The sequence below is a fragment of the Schistocerca americana genome, chromosome 8 (assembly GCF_021461395.2).
Source record: "Schistocerca americana isolate TAMUIC-IGC-003095 chromosome 8, iqSchAmer2.1, whole genome shotgun sequence".
Classification (NCBI taxonomy): Eukaryota; Metazoa; Arthropoda; class Insecta; order Orthoptera; family Acrididae; genus Schistocerca; species Schistocerca americana.
Genome location: NC_060126.1, coordinates 503,720,696 through 503,741,727, shown reverse-complemented (window position 1 = coordinate 503,741,727; position 21,032 = coordinate 503,720,696). Strand labels below are relative to the sequence as shown.

The following is a 21,032-nucleotide window of genomic DNA, read 5'->3' as shown; positions in this document are numbered from 1 at the left end:
GAACCTTCCGTTCCCCTAGAGACTTGCGGTACACGGCTGTTAGAAGGGAGGCAAGTTGTTTCGCGTACTCTGTGTAGAATCTAATTGGTATCCCGTCAGGTCCAGTGGACTTTCCTCTGTTGAGTGATTCCAGTTGCTTTTCTATTCCTTGGACACTTATTTCGATGTCAGCCATTTTTTCGTTTGTGCAAGGATTTAGAGAAGGAACTGCAGCGCGGTCTTCCTCTGTGAAACAGCTTTGGAAAAAAAATGTGTTCAGTATTTCAGGTTTACGCGTGTCATCCTCTGTTTCAATGCCATCATCATCCCAGAGTGTCTGGATATGCTGTTTCGAGCCACTTACTGATTTAACGTAAGACCAGAACTTACTAGGATTTTCTGTCAAGTCGGTACATAGAATTTTACTTTCGAATTCACTGAACGCTTCACGCATAGCCCTCCTTACGCTAACTTTGACATCGTTTATCTTCTGTTTGTCTGAGAGATTTTGGCTGTGTTTAAACTTGGAGTTGAGGGATCCTCAGATTGCAATGTCCTTTTTCAAACTTCATTATTGGGAACTGCCTATATGATAACATCTCAACCATAATATCTGAATAAGATTCCTGAGATGTACCAATAATGAAACAGCATTTGTGACTTAACCCCTGCAGTTTTACAGCCCAAGTATGGTAAGGTTGATGGGGTTGCTTTCTGTATTGATAAAACTTCACTCTTGCTGAAATGACATGAATATGCTTGTGGTAATAAGAATCGAGCAAATGACACATTTTGACAGAGATCTCAGATCCTGAAGGGGGCCAACTTCCGTAACAACTGATAAATTTGTGGCAAAATCTAAGACAGAAAAAGAGCTTTGATGGAGTCAATGTCTGCTATCTCAAAGGCTGCAGAGTGTTGCCATGTGTGTTTTATATACGATTACTAGTTTTCAGTGTCGTCATCGTAGGTGGGTAGGTCGGTAAAATTTGAGGACTCATTAACAGATCCATCAATACACTGTCCAGCATGGCCATGTTGCTGCATTTTTGTTAGCGATGCTGGTTTTTGATTTGCTACTGTAATAAACTTCATAGGACGACCTCCAAAGATGTGCCTGTTGACATCATGAATTTGCATGAAACATTGAAGTACGAACCTTACTTGTCACCACTTGTAAAGTAAAGAACACAACTGAAAAACTCAGAAACAATAAATCACTTTAAAACAGAAAATTGTCCTTGTACATTGCCAGGTTAGTACATGATAACAAACAGATCCGTGAGTGGAATGGAGTTATATATTGCGTGTAACATTACAAATGGACCAGAAGCCACTCTGCTCTCAGCTTAAATAGAAAAGCATTAGATATTTCCAAGTGGTAGCACTGGATGGTGGAAGTGTGAGCTGCTCTTGATACTCAGCTGTCATCGCTTTCGGAAAATGATGCCTCCTGGTGAGTGAGCTTAGATACCGTGTGCGAGCATGAGCTTATTAAATAACATGAGATGGGCTGGCACCTTGTGTCCTGCTGAACTTTGATGGATGGCAAGGTGCCAGTGCAATTGAGATGGGAGCAGGGATTGCCACATTAACTCGTAATCATACACATGTATTTTTGTGACTTTACTACACATTTGGGGTATTTTTTACCCCAGTTAGAAAAATATATATAATCATGAAACTATTCAGAAAATTGGAATATACATGTATACATCACAATATTTTAAACATATATTTAAAGATTTTTAAGATGTAAACACTCTCTTCTAATGACAAAAAATAAATATCACATTGGCTCTTCAACTCGAGCATGATGAACCTCACAGCAGGTATGATATATGCAAGTGCTTCTTGGTGGCATAGATTTTTTCCTTTATAGCTTGATTGAGATATTGCAGCCACATCCTCTGAATCATCACTTCTACATCTTGCTCAGTATCTGTATTATTATCACTCTTTAAAATGTGGTCATTTTCACTCTCAGGCTCATTATTTATCTCATATTCATTTGCATAATGTTCTACATAGGATGCGGTGTCTATATCATGTTAGAATCTGCAATCTATTCCCTAAGTTTTGTGGCTACATTATCACATGCACAAAGTATTTTTTACCCGGGCCTTAGAAGACCTCTTTACTCAACAAGACAGCGGGTGAAAACTAGGGAACTTGAATATTGTTGCATGTAGGGACAGTAGGTATGTGGGACGTCAGAGCTGTAGAATTTATCTGCTTCTGCCACCAACATATCAAAGCTATAGTGAAAGAGGTATTACTACTTTCAGCAGATAAACAGCACAACGCAATGACATTGTTGGAATGTGACAGCCAAGACATCAATACATGTTGTTACAATAAATACTCAGTTAATCAATAAGATCAAATATAAAAGGAAATTATTCAGTCATATTCTTTTCAGCTGTATTCACAAACTTTAATTCCAACACTTCTGTTATTATTAAACAAGTTTGATCAGGGAGTTAATTATTACAAAAAAATCTAAATCTCATATTGAGAATTATTAACATTTACTTTCTGGTAATAGAAGTGAGTGTCATGTATCATTTAAATCATCAATTGTAGCATGGCACTCAGAATACATGACAGTTGGATTAGAATCATGTACCATGTAATGAATTAGGTAAATGATCACCAGAGTTTGCAGTCACATTTCATGCAAAATTATGTTGTTCATCTATATACCACTAACAAGCCTTTTACACAGATAAAGACTAATAGCAATTTAATCATACAGTTTTTGTGTTGCAGCTCACAATCACAAATACCTTTTATTCTCCTCTCTGTCATGCAAATGCCACCATCTTTTGCATCCTCCCTCTCTTGATGTTCCACTACCACCATTGCTCTTGACAGCTACCATTCGACTCATCAAAAGAATAATTACAATATGAAAGATTCTGTTTTGGTCAATCACTCTGACAGTTTCAGAGTTAACACAATACTGACTCCCTGATGCTGCATGTGTGTGTCTAACATTTCACATAATATTGTATTTGCAAATGTTTATGTAGTTTATACATGGTGGCAGAGGGAATTCTAAATTTTGAAGTAATGCAATTTGCACAAATAAACACAGAATTTTTTTTTTTATTGTCAAGTGTGCATGTAAACAGCGTGCCATTTATGTCTTCATTACAAAGTGTCACAAATTGTCTCTTTAGTTCTTCAAAATGGCTTCAAGAAGGTGTACTCCCTTTTGGCGTTCACATTCTAATAACCTATTATGGAAACTCTGAAATGCTCGGTGTAGCATATCTTGGGTAATGGCAGTGATATCATTGTAAATTTTCTGTTTCAGTTCATGGACATAAGCTGTACACATTACTTTTAAGATGTTCCCCACAGGAAGAACTCGTATACGTTACGATCAGGGGAACTTGCAGGCCGTGAAATGACACCATTACGTAAAATGACACACTTCCCAAACAGTTAGCAAGTGGCTTCCAGTGACTGTCAATCAGTATGTGACATGGCTCCATCCTGCTGAAACCATACATTTTCGATGTTAAGATCGTACAGTCTCAGTGTAAATAATGTTTCAAGAATATCAACACACCGTGCAAATGTTATTGTTGTTGCAATGCCATCATTGCATTAAAAAAGTAAAGGCCAGTGATATAATGACATCATACAGCTCACCATGCTGTAAGCTTGGCACTTTGTAATGGACACTTGTGAAATTCTCAAGGATTTTCCCATGCCGAGTAATGGAAATTCTGTTACTTAACGTAACTATTAAGGTGGAAGTGGGCTTTGTCTGACATCCATATGCTGTTAAGGAAATTGGCATCATTGTCTATTTTAGCCAACACCCATTTGCTAAACTCCCTACATGACACAGCGTCTTGTGGATTTAACTGCTGCACAGTCTGTAACTTACAGGGGTATGCTTCATTGCCCAGTCTCCAGCACAGATGAGTAGTTGAATGGAGGAGTGGGGGGCTCCTCTTGATGGAAACTCGAATACCTGCAATGTTCTCTGGGATACATACCAAGGCAACATCACCTGGACACTTCTTTTTCACTGCTGAACCAGTTTCTTCAAACTTGCACACCCATGTTGTAACTGCACGAGTAGATAAGACATATCCGTGATGTCCTAGCTGGTAGTGCTGTCGAAATACCTTATAAGCAGCAATCACACTATCATCCTGCTTGTAAAACATACTCACGGTGATAGCGTGTTCTGTACCACACACGTGCAGCAAGATTGCTAAGTGGCAGTGTGTTCACAACAGCTGAATATTGGTTCCAAAAAACTGCTGGCAATACAGTGTTGAAACACTAACATAGAAAGTTTCTTGTTTCCCTTTGCCAGCCTGTATGTAGTTCACAATATTTATACAACATTTGATATTGTCTGTGAGATTGAATAATAATCACAATAATATATGAAATACGAAAAAAAATTATATTTCAGTAGTAATAACTGTGCCGTAGTGTCAGAAGGTCATCTTATAAAGTACAACTAATTACTGGAGAAGTGCACAGTGTAGCAAAATGTAGACAGGAACTACAGAGCACAGAAAAACAACATATGAAAGTAATATTAAAAATAATCATAATAGATGTGTCTCCATTTATCACTTTAGCTTAAAAAAATTTATTTACAAGTAAATCACCATAACCATTAAACAATGGAAAATTCAGAATGGAATGTAAGAATATTATGAGAAGGGAAGCTGTCACTCACCATATAGCAGAGATACTGAGTCGCAGATAGGCACAACAAAAAGACTCTCACAATTACAGCTTTTGGCCATTGGCCTTTGTCAACAATTGATGCGCGCACTGGTTTGGGAGGGCGAGGGGGAGGGATAGTATGGTGGGGGTGCCAGACAGTGAAGTGCTGCAGGTTAGATGGAGGGCGGGGGGAGGTGGAAGTAGCAGAAAGGGAGAGACATAAAGAGACTGGGTGTGGTGGTGGAATGGCGGCTGTGTAGTGCTGGAATGGGAACAGGGAATGGGCTGGATGGGTGAGGACAGTGACTAACAAAGGTTGAGGCAGGAGGGTTACAGGAACGTAGGATGTATTGCAGGGAAAGTTCCCACCTGTGCTATTCAGAAAAGCTAGTGTTGATGGGTAGGATCCATATGGCACAGGTTGTGAAGCAGTCATTGAAATGAAGGATATTATGTTTGGCAGCATGTTCAGCAACAGGGTGATCCGCTTGTTTCTCTGACACAGTTTGTCGCTGGCCATTCATGTGGACAGACAGCTTGTTGGTTGTCATGCCTACATAGAATGCAGCACAGTGGCTGCAGTTTAGCTTGTAAATCACATGACTGGTTTCACATGTAGCCCTCCCTTTGATGGGATAGGTGATGTTAGTGACCGGTCTGGAGTATATGGTGGTGGGAGGATGTATGGGACATGTACGTAGGTCTATTACAGGGGTATGAGCCATGAGGTAAGGGATTGGGAGCAGGGGTTGTGTAAGGATGGACGAGTATATTGTGTAGGTTCGGTGGACGGCAAAATACCACTGTGGGAGTGGTGGAAAGGATAGTGGGCTGGACATTTCTCATTTCAGGGCATGATGAGAAGTAATTGAAACCCTGGTTGGGAAAGTAATCCAATTACTCCAGTCCTGGGTGGTACTGAGTTACGAGGGGAATGTTCCTCCGTGGCTGGACGGTAGGACTTTAGAGGTGGTGGGAGACTGGAAAGTTAAGGATACCAAGAAGTCCCTTCTGTGCAGAAGCCATCCGTGGTCGTTGCATCAGCAGTGACGAGCAGTCCCTCCCGAAATATACTGAGGGTCTCACTGAAGCCTTCACTGACTGTAATTATCCTCCCAAACTTGTACAGAAACAAATCCGCCGTGCCTTATTTTTCCAGTCTCCCACCACCTCCCAAAGTCCTACCATCCGACCACAGAGGAACATTCCCCCCATAACTCAGTACCACCCAGGACTGGAGCAGCTGAATTACATTCTCCGCCAGGGTTTTGATTACCTCTCATTGTGCCTAGAAATGAGAAATGTCTTCCCACCCCTCCCACAGTGGTATTCCGCCGTCCACTGAACTTGCACAATGCACTCATCCATCCTTACAAAATCCCTGCTCCCAATCCCTTACCTCAAGGTTCATACCGCTGCAGTAGACCTAGATACAAGATCTCTCCCATACATCCTCCCACTACCACGTACTCCAGACTGGTCACTAACATCACCTGTCCCATCAAAGGCAGGGCTACCTGTGAGACCAGTCATGTGGTCTACAAGCTAGGCTGCAAACAATGTGCTGCATTCTATGTAGGCATGACAACCAACAAGCTGTCTGTCTGCATGAATGGCCACTGACAAACTGTGGCAAAGAAACAAGTGGACCACCCTGTTGCTAAACATGCTACCAAACATAATATCCTTCATTTCAATGACTGCTTCACAGCCTGTCCCATATGGACCTGTCCGAGCAACACCAGCATTTCTGAATTGCACTGGTGGGAATTTCCCCTGCAATACATCCTACGCTCCAGTAACCGTCCTGGCCTCAACCTTTGTTAGTCACTGTCCTCACCCATCCAGTCCCTTCCCTGTTCCCATTCTGGCACTACACAGCCATCATTCCACCACCACATCAAGTCTTTTTATTTCTCTCCTTTTCTGCTACTTCCCCCTCCCCCTGCCTTCCATCTAACCTGCAGCACTTCACTGTCTGCCACCCCCACCATACTATCACATCACTATCACTATCCCTCCCCCTCCCCCTCCCTGCCACAGCCTCCTTACCCCCACCCAGTCGCCACTCCCATCATGCACTGGTGCTGCTGCTCGCAGTGTGATTTCAGTTTCCTGAGATAGCAGTTGTGTATGTGAGTTGCGTTTATGCGTGCGTGCGTGCATGTTTATTTATTGTTGATGAAGCCCAATGGCCGAAAGCTGTAATTGTGAGCGGCAACTTTCCTTCTCATCACCATAACAATGGAAGGTTAAGCATGTCTGTAATGTTCATTATGCATTTTGCAGGGAAATTTTTATCTTCACATTTTGCATTTTTGATTACTGTATTTGCAAGGTGGTCATAAAGCCTGCACCCTAACATTGCAACAAATTGGTATTAGACTTATACATCCACAATGACAGCAGGCACAGAGTGCACAGTGTTGTTATTGGGGAGGGGTGGATCTTAAGGCAGAAATTACCAGTACATGGTGAACATTGAGCTTGGCGCACAGTCGCTGTTGTGAAAGCAATGTTTTCTGGTAATAAGATGGTACATTCAGCAGGTCTTTAAACTTAGCTCTTCTCAGTAGATTTAAAGAATGCAGAATTGTATGTCATTTATGTGTTTTACCATGACTTGCCTTTTCCATTGTGTCCTGTTGACAATTATTGACAGAGAGGAGGGGGGGGGGGGGGGGGGGGGTATGTATATGTCTCGTTGGCTGGGAGATGTGAAGCCTTTGTTCGGCCACCTAATAGGACTGGGTATTTTCTTTCTTGAATACTGGAACTGTTGTTTTATGATGCATGATTTGTAATACTTAGTATGTGTGTTTTGTGTAGATAATTGTGAACTATAGCATTGAGTTTCATTGTGTAGTTGATGATAGGGGCGGAGGGTGAAACACAATGTCTGTAGAAAACATTTCTGATAGCACCTAGAGGATCACTAATGTTCTTAAATATCTTTATTTCATGTTTGTGATCACAAATACTGTAGATCCTCAGACAAACAGCTTCGGTCAGCAGTGACTGTCATCAGATCTGCAGAAAAACACAAATATGACATGTGGATGTCTACAGCTTAAAACAATAAAATGGGCCATGAAGAAAAGGGTTACTGACATACATGTGAAAATTACGTGTTTCGAATGTGATAAGGCGTATCTGTTTTATAAATAACATATCCTAATACACTGGTGCCATAGTTGCCTTGTCAAATGCCAAACACAAAAACAGTGCCAGGATTGTCTCGCATTTATAAATTATGTTATATACTAGAGTCATCTTGTTAGCAGTGCTATTGTTGAAAACAGACTGCTGTACAGTAGCCGCAAATTGATTGTGTTGCTAGCTCACCAGAGATGTTGCTGTAGGTGTATACACATTCTTCAACGATATAATTGTATGATATAAAAGAAAAAGAAGAATACAGTCAGTCAAGTCTGTAGTAGGCTTGCCAGGTGTAAAAGTCATTACAGTAATAAAATGCTATAGACACAACGGAAGTTAGATTGTTCAAAAGGAAAAAAGTGTGTAAAAGTCATTACAGTAATAAAATGCTATAGACACAACGGAAGTTAGATTGTTCAAAAGGAAAAAAGTTAAGTGACAATAATTCTTATATGCTCTAGTGGCAAATTTTAGATGAAAATATTAAGATGTAAGTAATAACTAGCTTATGGAATACACAGAATGGTATAAAAATGACAAAAGGAAATTGCGGAAAATGCCCAGTGTTTTCTTATGTTGAGAGTATAACTCTAGTATTTTCTTGTCCCTTCTCTGTTTATATAAAATGTTTCACTAACTAGATAATCTTGTTAATGGACTGGTATAGTGTTTTATCACTATTTTCTGAGAACAGCATGTCGCAGAGTATTAGGGGACCTCTGGCTGTTACATTCCTCCAACCACTTCTCACCAATGCGGCATTCTGGTGGTAGCGCCAACAGAGGGCGCTGAATATTTGCTACAGTATGTTTCCGTTCACTGGGCTTCTTTTGCTGTTTGTTTTTGTCATTTATATATTATTCAGTGTACTCTATAAGCTGGTTATTAGTTATGCGTTTGTATTTTCATCTGAAATTCACCTCTAGAGTGTATCAGAATTATTGTCAATTAACTTTTTCCTTTTTAATAATCTCATTTTTGTCATGCCTTAATTTATTGTGTTTTATTACTGTGATGACTTTAACAACTGGTAAGTCTGTTACAGACTTCACTGGCTGTATTTTTGAACATGTGTGCACCTACAGAAGTGACATCTACTGAGCTTGTGACACAAACATTTTGTAGCTACTATACAATAGTTTGTTTTGAACAGCAGCACTGCTGACAAGATGACTGTAGTATATACCATAATTTATATGTTTGTGATGATGCTGGGGCTGCTGGTTTTGTGTTTGGAATTTGACAGTGCCACTATGGCTCCAGTATATTGGACAGGTACACCTCATCGTATTTTAAGCACTTAATTGTCACATGTATGGCCTATTTTATTGTTTTAAGCTGTAGACTTCCGCTAGTTGTATTTGTGTTTTGCTGCAGATCTGAAGACAGTCATTGCTGACCAAAACCTGTAGTCTGAGGACCTACAATATTTATTATCATAGACGTGAAGTAAAGAAATGTATTATACATTTTCGGATCACTGTTCCATTTGAAACCACGTCACAGCTTGTGAAGCAGATGTTCTCATTCAACTCGTGGATCATCAATAGGATCACATCTTGAGAAACAGATACGAGGATTACATTTTAACCCATAGTAGTGGGACACAGTGCGGTAATCGAAAACTGATCGTGAGGGCCTCTCCTTGATTTACAGGTCATATTGATGAAAGTATCTACCATAGCCAGAATCTGAACTATCTAGCCCTAGAACCATTACCACTGAATTATGCTTCGGTTAAAATAGCTTTGTGATTGATGTTTCAGCATAGCTTTGTGATTGATGTTTCAGCAAGTTGAGTAGAAGAGACCATGCATCAGCCAACACTGCTCTTTGTAGAGCTCTGTGTCCTTGTTGGTGTTTTGTAGGTACCTGCAGAGCCTTACCAGGCATGGCAGATTACACTGCATGGGGGGGGGGGGGGGGGGGGGAGAACAGCCAATAATACTGCCCCATGCTGATGAAGTCTTTCAATCATAAAAATATGTTATGTGAGCTATAGCATGTTTTTTGCAATAGCAGCGAATCCAGTGGTGGAAATATAACACAATGCTACACTGCACCAATTGCAGTCATCCAAATTTACTGTTACTTATTCTACACTTGGTATGAAAAAAAGAGGATGAAAAGCAGTCCACTTTATGATTTGCCAAGTGAGTAAAGTTTAGATTTTCACAGTACCATTTCACTCTGCATTGGAAACTGATGTATACTTTAAATCATTTGGAATGTTGACCAGATAGACTGAAAGCAGATAATAGACACTTGTAAAATTGGAGTTTTTATGGGTTCTTAGTTTGACAGCCCCCCCCCCCCCCCCCCCCCCCACCCCACACACACAAACACATACACTACTGGTCACTGCATTAACACCTTGCCTGGATTCCATATGACATATTTTCCCATAGTGTTACTGTGTCCTTAGAGCCATGAATTTATAGGTTCATTTCAAATTCCTCCAGATGCTCTTTGCATCCATACTCGGCGAATGATAAAAAATAATAGTTTTATGGATTTACCTTAATTTCTTGCAGAGTGTGGCTCAGTTTTGCTTCTTATAGCTTTGCTGCTGTTGTGATTTTAAGTGTTTTTGGTGTATTTAGCTGTGAATTTTAGTTTGTTACAAATGTGTGATACTGAGTATTGTTACAGTTTCAGAAGCAGATAGCAGAATCAGTGAGAGTCCCTCTGACAGTAGCCACCATGAAACATTGGACACAAGTTCCAATTTGGATCTGGGGTCAGATATAGCAGGAAGTACAACACTGTTAGATACCACAGTCTGTGACAACGAGGTAGAAAATAATGGTGATCTAAAACATAAAAAAACAGAAATTGTTAGTACTGATGATGTGAAGAATGCTTTTGTGTCGACAAGAGATACTCCATCTAATGATGGTTCAATTTCGGAATTACTAGATGATGAAAGCTGCAATGTGGTTACAGAAAGTGTTGCAGCCTCTGCTAATGTGAGAACAGAAGAAAGATCCCAGAAATCACCACAGAGTGTACAAGAGGAGTTTGCTTCTGGTGTTACATCATATACTCAAAGTGATATTATTACAGTAGTTACAGATCCTTATGTTCCAAGAGGAGCTGTTCAGAAAAGTGATAACAGACTATGTGATAATAGGAATGTAGGTTATGATAGTGGGAACAATATTGTTAGTAGTCCTGGAATGGCAGAGGAAAGCGTCAATGAGAGTGAACCGTCAGACGTGACTGGGCCAGAAAAATACTCTAATCATAGTGCTGAATATTCAAGGACACTGCAGGCATCTCCAGCGGACCATAATGAATGTCAAAACCCACCAGAAGTAATAGAAAGTGCTACAATTCCTTCAGGTTCAGCAGTGGATGATTGCAGTAGTAATAACAATAATTATATGGGAAAAAATAATGCTGATATTTACTTCCGGGAAAATTTTCTTAGTGGTGAAAGAAACTCACTCTCCAGGCAGAGTAACAAAGAAAACTCAGAAGACAGTGCACCATCTGCTGAAACCAGCCCTCACAGGAGAAGAAGGAACACATCTTCTGGAAGTGGTAGCAGGTCAACACCTTTCTTGGAAACAAATTTGGATGATACAGAAGATTTTGGTGATTCCTCAGGAAGTAGTCCTATTCGTGAAACCAGTCCCACTTCGAAATTACCCCTGGACAACAATAGGCGTCGATTTGAATCTGAGATTGGACGCGAGATTTTGCGTGAGAGGCGGATGAAGCAAGAATTGGAGGAAATACGTAGTCAAGGTCAGTAAAAAAATGAAAAAAGAAAATGTGTGCTGTTAATTTTTTATCATATCGTATTACAGCACAAGAGAGCTCTCTGTAATGTTAGTGTTGGAATGTTAGTGTTGGAGAGTAGAAATGTGAAGAGCTGTGGTTTTATACGTGGTCTCATTTTGTTGAATTTATTTGATTCTTCAGTCCCGTATAAAATGACATTATTCTGATAGTTTTCTAATAACTTATACACTCACATAATGGAACGAACTATTTTTATTTCTGTATTTTATTTATTTGTTCATGTTTTGTTGTTGTAATGTTTAGTATTATAGAGGTTTTATTCTCATTAGTACCATATTTACCCAACTATAAGATGACCCCCGCTTTTTTAAAAAGTTCCTTGAGAAAAACTTATTTTTTAACATATTGCGACTAATCAAAATTACAAACTTTTATTGGGGACTTGAGGTGTCTGTTCACGTAAGTTGCCATTTCATAATACAAGGAGAAATAAAATCAACAGAAGAAATTGATCACTGCATCCTTTGTTTAGACCATCACATGTGGTACCACTATTTTTTATCATCATCATTGTCGTCGTCATTGTCGTCATCATCATCATTGTCCTAACAGTGGAGTTGTCACAAATATTTGGCTGTTTCTCCCGAGTATGTTCCAGTATTTTTTTTTTTTTTTTTTTTTTTTTTAAGCACAAAGCAGATTCCACTTCTATACTGATGTGAGAATGTTACAATATCTTTTACTACAAAAACCTATTGTCTGCTCGCCACTCTCTCAATGGATGTGTATAACCAGCAGCTGACACCCCCCCCCCACCCCCACCCCCACCCCCAATCATTTGCATCGTACCTCATGCCAAGTGTCCACAACAGTCTAGACTTTTAGCATCTCATGCAGAAATGTATGCTATTGTTGAACATTTGGCAAATTTTAAAATCAATTCGATTCTAAGTACAAATGGGTTCAGGAAAACTGCAGTTTAAATGGTAGATGTTCATAAAAAGCAGTTCATAAGTTAGCAGTGCAGATTTCCATGGTTGGCAGCAAGACGAAATTTGCTGCCCACTCACCACACCCCTCGCCCCACTCATGATAGTTCTCAGCTAAGCTTATGTCACTGTTCCCCCTCTAAGCCTTCCATAGTGCTAGGCTGGAGCAACCGTGAAATACGAACGGTTGTATCTTCTAGGGTGCAGGACATGTATAACAACAGCAACTAATACATAAATAAAAGATCACAATAAAGATTAAATCCAATTGTAGAACTTTTGCTCACCCTCGCGATCTAATGCTGTCTCTTGGTGCTGACTCCACAATGGGTCTTTCCACTATAATTTATTTTTGCAACAACAATTGTAGTCAGTTTAATGTGATTTGTTCTGCTTGTTAGACTTTAATTCTGGATTAATTTTATTTCTCGTTTCATCTGAATGTTACCATCTTGTTCTGAAGCTGATTAAAAGCTGGTAATATTTTGCCCCAGTGTTGTAATACATGAACAGCTACCGAATTTTTTGTTGCAATGCACTTCATAAATCATTAGTTTCTAAGAACCAAATAAAATACTAACCTGGGTGGTTCAGAATAATGTAATGGTTTTTGAAGGACAAGATTTTCACATTTGAATGTTACCTTTACTAACAAAAAGCAGCATAATGTTTACAGTATCCATTCATGTATGAGAATATCTATTGCAAACATGTTAGATACAACAAAAGCGTGTGAGTCGATAGAATTTAATGCTATTTCCTCCAGTGTTTTACCAAACTGTTAAATTTTTAATCAGGCCATTGTGCTGTTATAGTGTCCAGTTCATAGTATTTCATATACCCATCCATTGCATTAGTGCTGCAAGTCAAATGTCATGTCATTGTTTGAACAAGATTGATATGTATTGTGTTCTTTTGTGCATCAGGAAATCTCGAGCCTATTTGAACAAAAGTATTATTTGGTAAACTCCACTCTGCAGAACTATTCAAGCTAAATTGCTACATAACATCAGTAGCCAAAGATTCATCTGTAAATGTAGGACAAACTCTACGTTAATCTATTAAACACTGTAAAAATGTTTACCTCAGCAGCAATAGTTTAATTTACAAATATAAGATGATCCCATGTTTTTCAAATGATGAATTTGGAAAGGAACCTTGTATTGTAGTTGGGTATTACATCTCGTTGGCAGCCATTTGTTTACTGTCAACTGTGTCACAAGCACAGTGAATTCTACACAGTTCTTCAAGAGATGGCTGAAAATTATAATTCATTATTTAGCTGTAAATAGCTTTCAGACACAGGACAGATTTGTTAAAATGAGAGTACTGCCCATTGTTTATGCTTTCAAAGTACACTGAAGAAGATTTGGAAGTTCAACGTGTGTGAACAAAAAGTTTATGATTGTGTAATGTATCATCATAGATGGATTTTTGGAACACCAAGTGCTGCCTAGGGAACAAGTCAGTCAATGTTTGGTAACCTAAATGTGGAAATACAATACAACCTGGGGCAGTATCACTTTCAAGACATTTTCACAGGATGGTATTATGTTTCATTTTCAATAGCTCTAACATTGTAATATGTACTGTATTGTAGTACACTTTGGGATTTAGAAATGAAAGTGTCAGTGGCCTCTGATACTCATCATAACGGTAGACCTGTCTTCATTGCCTGACCTGCCGCACCTCATGTACAAGCTCACATTGGGGTGACTGCTATCACCAATGACACAACTTCTGTCACTGCCAAAGCATGATTTTCTTTGGGGTTAGCTGTCTCTGTTAATTTGAATGTAGAACTAGGCTACCACTCTATTGAATGGGCACATAAAATTCGCCATCAAAAAATTTTTGGGTTGTAATGAGGAACAAACTGAAATTTTTTGTGAACACTGAGCATTGCATGAAATGAGTGACAAGCAGTACTTGTTTGAGCTATCTTAATCTACACATTGAAAATACCCACCAAAACACAAAAAAAAAATATGTGTAGTCTTCCTCAACAATTTACAGGAATAGAAGGAAGAACCAACAGCATTATAGTGAAAACTCTCAGCAACTTTCTTCTTTCTTAGATAATTAGGTATTAGTCCACTAGTTTTAGTTCTCTAAACCAAGAATGCAAAATGTTATCAAGCAATACTGAGGAATTTTCTGCTACCAAAACAGTGGTAACAATTTTGAACCACCTGATTTCATTTTTTCAGGAGAGTGATTCAATTTCAGTAACCTTCAGCCCAGTTGAGCATTTCTTGAGTAGGTTATAGAAATATTTACCATATAAAAAGGATAGATTGCTACTTACCACATGAATCACAGAAAGGCACAATGAAAAAGAAAATTAGAAATGTTTTAGCTATTGGACAAGTTTTTCTTCAGAAGTAAAATACTCACTCAACAACAACAACAACAACAACATCTTACAAGCACATGGACACTGTCTCCTGATGTTAAGGCCTGACACAAAAGAAATATGTCAGACACACAAGACAATACATTATAAGACAATGGAAATATTAGGGTCAGCAAGGCTCACTTTTTTATATTCTTTATTTTTGCCACAGCATGGGGTGGTAGTAATTGTTTATGAATGCACTGTATCTAAAAGTAAACACCATCACTCTGTAAAATGTTGTCCGTTGTTGAACCAGCATTCCCACGTATCACCTTCTCAGGGTTCTGCATAGCAACAGCCAGAAACTATTACCTTTCTTGAAAATATGAAAACCACACGTTGTATACCATGAAAAGTCACAAATTAATGGAATAATTTCGTAAAATGCTTTAACCCATGACAAGACCTGCCGTAAGGCAGAATACATTTAGATGTTTAGTACCCATTAAGGCAGTGAACTGATACTTTAGTAGGGATTTAATTAAACCTTTATGACTTGCAGAGCTACTGATATGTACAAGTACAAAGTGAGAGGTGGTGCACTGTTTAAGGCTTTGGACTCGCATTTGGGAGAAATGGGCCGCAAATCACTATACAGGCTTCCAGATTTAGGTTTTCTGTGAGTGCTCGTGATTTTGTGCCCTCTTCCCGTCCAGTTTAATCTTTTGGTTTGTCTCTAATAATCTCGTAATTAGCATGACATTAAATCATAATTTTCCTTTCTTTGCATCTCCAAGACTTACCACCTTGTTATCAGTATGTCTTTTAAATCATGTGGCTTAGAGTGTAATTAAGTGAGAAGCACTAAAATTATGGAAAGTGAGTATGTAAAACGGTCACTTCAGTCAAAATTTGATATAAACACTTAAATTTCATTTGTGCTCAGGGACAAATGCACAGTAACATCACTACAGACATTCACTCTCACAACATTTCGAACAAAGATTAGATTCTCTTTGATACTGACAGCATTTCCTTTTTGGAAAAGTTGAATAACAGAATTCCATTGATTCTCTCAAGGACGTAGATCACATTGTCCAATATTAATTTGTCGGTTACCGTTTCTTTATAATATACAAACTTTTTTTTAAGAATCTGTATTGGGTTGGATCAACATTACATTTCCAATGACACCGAGTAACAAAGAGCATAAATCGTGTGTTGTTGTACAGAAAATAGCATAAATAAAGTCACTGACTGACTGGATGTTGTCAGGAATCACCAGTGTATCAGGTGGTTGTCTTGTGATTCTTTCTCTTTTGTTTGGTTAATAATGCTGTGTATGTGGCTAAGAATACAGCCGTTATGATGGCCTCATAACAGTTCTGCTGATGTCAATGTCTGCAATTTGTGTGTTACGTCTTTATGGGAAAGAATTGTATTGCTAAACACTGCTTAAACTATGTGCTTCAGTACCAGCCATATTCTTAAATGAAGCAGTAGTGTCTTCTGTCACTGCTGAAAGATATAAAAGAAGGTGTACAAGGGAAAGTGGTAGACAGGTATCATTTTACTAGTTTGATAACAAAAAGTGGGAGGCACTATTTTCTGACTACTCTTAAAACATGCAACACAACTTACAATTTAATGGAAGTTTCTTTGTAAGAGTAGAATGTGTGATAATGAAGCGTAAATGCTTAATGCAGTGTTCTTCTTCAGTCAACTGTCAATTTGTATATTTTAACTTTCTGTATCACTGTTATCTGAACACCGAGCGAGGTGGTGCAGTGGTTAGCACCCTGGACTCGCATTTGGGAGGACGACGGTTCAATCCCGTCTCCAACCATCCTGATTTAGGCTTTCTGTGATTTCCCTAACTCGTTTCAGGCAAATGCTGGGATGGTTCCTTTGAAAGGGCACAGCCGATTTCCTTCCCTAACCCGAGCTTGTGCTCCGTCTCTGATGACCTCGTTGTCGACGGGATGTTAAACACTAACCACCTACCCTACCTGTTATGTGAACAGGCCCATCTGCACTTTCCTTCTCTGAACACATCTTTTGATAATTCAGTTTGGTAGGCATGCCACATGATCAAGAAACGTCACAAGTTAGGTTGCAAAACTATTTTGCAAGCAGGTTTCTTTATAGACAATCTGTGGTCTCAAAGGATATTAAAATCTGCTGAAGGTTGCTTTATGCATGACTAAACTTACTGCTGTTAAAAAAAAAAAATTGAAAATAGGCGATTATTCACCTGCAGATGAATGATGGGTATTGATAGCCACATGGAATAAAAATAACATCAATAACACTGTCTTTGGCAAGGGTTATAAGGTGAATGGGAAGGATTTCTGTAAGTATCTCCTAAACAGGTTGTAATGGTAAAGTGCTTCACTGGTTCTTAGCATTTGCCTCTACCTCTCCCATTCCTGCTACTAAGCTCTTTTATTCCCTCAGTTACGAGTAATAAGAGTCACATAAGGAACAATCCTAGCTTTGAATACATACCCTTATTTACAGAAAGAAAAAGTTAAATGTAAACATACACAAACACATTTTCAATATCATATAAATCAATAAGGTGGTCTATTGTGATGAAGATACTAACACAAGAGGAGTTGGGGAATGGAATGACATAAGCCTGTGAGGATTCAAACAATGGAAGGGCGGGGAAGTGGTATTAGTGTTCATTCTGGGTTTACAATGGTAAAGAAAAAGTGGCTAGGAAGGTGAAGGCATCGAACTTCCTAGAAATATCAAGGGGAGGTATTGAGGCTGGAATATAGGAGGATAGTCAACATGATTTTACAGCATCCAATGTGTAGAGTGAAAACAACTTTTGATACAGACTTTCGATATAGTTAAGCTCGTATCTAGTTGAAAAAGTATACAAGAGCTTCATTTTACACTTCACATACTACTTTCATTGCAGTATCACTTTCTTTAAATTATCCGTGTAATATTTTTACTTGTTGTCATAAATACTCCAAGAAAATACATTAGAAATATTTGGCCATCTACAGCTACAGGAGGACAGGCTCGATCTCGCCGTCCTGTTCGCTCCCTGCCTGCAAGACCGAGTGACACGTCAGTGCCTTCTCAGCCACTCCCACCCTGCGTGCGGGCAAGAGAGGCTCGCGCTCGCCGCCAGCTTTCTTCAGGTTCCCTTAGTTCGTCATTAGATGGGGGAAGATTCCCATCTTCGGTTCTTGTGCGTGCAACAACATCACCTGATGTTAATGTGGATTCCACACTAAGACCATCTGGCATGGCATCTGCAACATCACAGGCTCCTGCTCATCCTCTTCCTCTGCCTTTGCCTGAGGATGATGATCCACAAAGGCGAGAACGTATTGAACGCTACAAACAAGAGCGACGGACGTTCTTACGTGAAAAATATCGCTCAGAAAGCTTTCGTGGGGAGCGTGATGAGATGCTGCAGCGGTTGAAGAGACGAGCAGGTCGTACTGCTGGTGGAACAAATGAGGTAACCAACTTATATCACTTTTTATCTTATTGCACATGCTTGTATTAAAGAAATAATACAGATAGTTTTTTTCTCCGGCTCATCATTGTACACTGTAGTCTTCATTAAAATAATTTGGAGATCCACATTTCAGAGTGTCACATAGAGAAAGCTATCAACCAATTACAACTCTCTCTTAAGCTACATGTGCAGCCTTGTGAAGCATGACATATTGTACAGCTGGAGAGGTTCATAGTTGCCTGTGTGGAGCTAATGCAACAAGTGCTAGATGTTGGATGGCAGGAAGCATGTGAATATATTCTTTCCTATGTAGGTATGTACGTGGATAGTTCCTGAGAGAAAAGACTTCTGAATGATTCAACTCTGGAATACTTTAAAGGAGAGAGAGAAAGCACTGGACTTAAGCTGTGCTTCGGAACTGAAGACATGTTAACACATTGCCGATGATTCTGGATTTACTTGTGTTTCACACTCCATCTATTATGGATGGAGCTTGGGATAACTCGTGTTTTCTGCACACTGTCTGTAGATGCAGATGAGATGCAGATGCTGTGATGTATTTTAACTACTTTGTCTATTTGGATGTTTACACCAGTAGTCAATGTATCAAACTTGATTGCCTTTATCTACTTTTAGCTTACTTAGCAGTTACTATTTTTGTCTTTAAGTTCTTTGTGCTTTTAGAGGTGGACATCTTCAGAAAATGGAAAGAAATGAATGAATCTGAAATACTATTGGAGCTTTCTGACAATGATTATTCAGATGTTCCTAGTGCGAACGAAGATCTGGATCACTGTGTGAATGAATGTTTTAATCATTCTGAGGACAATTCCATGAACAGTGATACCTTTAGACTATTGGAGAAGCATAAGGTGGCAGTATTTTTAAATGCTTCTGACAGTAATTATGACAGGTTTCTGTTCTTGTGAATGATTCATTTTGTCATAATGTTAATAACCCTTTTGAGATAGCACCCTAGTCTCACTTGCGTGATTGAGACTCGGTTGCCATCTCAAATGTGTTTTGATAAAAAATATTTATAAAAACCATTTTTAAGCAGAAGACATGGAATGTGATCTAGAATAAAAAAAGCCAGATGTCTTACCTTGTATACTCCAGTAAAGAGAGACACACAGAAAGTGGGCCTTTCAGAGGTAAAAAATTGCCACAGAAAAATCTAGTGCACAGATGAGGTTTCAAAAATAAAAAAAACATAAGCACCCATCAAAAAATGCAGTAGACTGCCTTCATTATGCAGGAATATTCACAGGGATTTATGGAATATTGTGTGTCATTGACATTTGTTGATCAGCAGTGAATATGCATTTAAATTGCTCAAAGAGAACCAAAAGCCAAAAATTAATACTTTGCCAATTTCACCACAGCACCATGCTTAAAAAACAGTAAATAACATCCTATTTGAAACGTGATAAATAGTTGTTATTAAAGTACACATCTACATCCCATTGATACTGATAAGTTCCACTGACAGTTCAAAGTGTGTTCTTGAAGGATTTTTCATTTACTGGAGGTTGTTGCACAATAATGTAGCGTGTCGTGGAGTGGCTAATTGTATTAATGAAAATGACCCCAATGTGCAAATAAAAATGGCATTACATTATTTGGTCCTAGTTTTATTGTTGACATTCATATGGCATTACATTATTTGGTCCTAGTTTTATTGTTGACATTCATATTTTTATGCAGTTTTTGCATGATACCTTTTACAGGGTTCATTGGTCCAGTCTTCATTTGGCTGACGGCATCTCATTTTGCCAGAACTTTTGAGGAGAACCATGTGTTTCACATCATGATACTACATGTGAAGTTTGTAATTTGTCTGTTTTCGCACTTCCATCATTCTGGCATTGGTTGAGTTGAAGTCATTCCAGATAGAGTTGTGTTTTCTATGAGTATTTGCTGTGTGCTTTTGTAGGGCATGGCGTTTGGAGAGAGCACCTGAATTCTGATGTCTTCATGATCAGTAAGACCACTTCTAGTGGTTTATTTTGAATTTGTAAATCATTTTCCAAGGCCCATTATGTGGGTGTGTTTAGCTCTTCTTTTTCTTCTGAAGCTATTACCGTTTCATTCACATGAAGTATGAACAATGCTGAGCTGTCCATAATCTTGTCATGTTTGCTACCATGATGGTGAACATTGTTGACCTTACAACTTACAGAATTCTTGATAAAACTGTTAATTATAGCTGAACTAGGAATAATCACTAAATGAATGGAGCTACAACTATAAAAAAATTAAAAAAATAAAAAGACCATTTTGTGCTATGAAAACTAGTAAAGTAAAACTTGCTCTCACATACAACAAAATTGGTTTAGGGAAACTCAGGATTTCAATCCACGAATCTCAAGCAAACTGTAGTTGTAACAATTGCCATGTGCTTATTAAGCAGACAACAGTTAAACTGATACTGGGAAGTCCTGGGTGGAATGCAAGTACTGACAGGAGCCTGCAGTACCAGGAATCTATAGCCGTGTGTGTGTGTGTGTGTGTGTGTGTGTGTGTGTGTGTGTGTGTTTCCCTTTTGCTGATGAAGGCTGTAGCCGAAAGTTTTTCGTAAGTGTCTTTTAATTGTGCTTGTCTGCAACTTAACGTGTCTTTT

General features: G+C 38.8%; 1 protein-coding gene across 5 annotated transcripts in view; it reads left to right on the top strand.

Moving 5' to 3' along the window:
• LOC124545508 (GTPase-activating protein CdGAPr) overlaps positions 1-21,032 on the top strand; it is a 437,898-nt gene that overhangs the window by 405,193 nt on the left and 11,673 nt on the right. For all 5 annotated transcript variants that reach the window (XM_047124453.1, XM_047124455.1, XM_047124454.1 and 2 more), the window contains exons 15-16: positions 10,498-11,598; positions 17,946-18,409. In XM_047124453.1, coding sequence (XP_046980409.1) covers positions 10,498-11,598; positions 17,946-18,409 — 1,565 coding nt within the window. The remainder of the gene's footprint in view (positions 1-10,497; positions 11,599-17,945; positions 18,410-21,032) is intronic.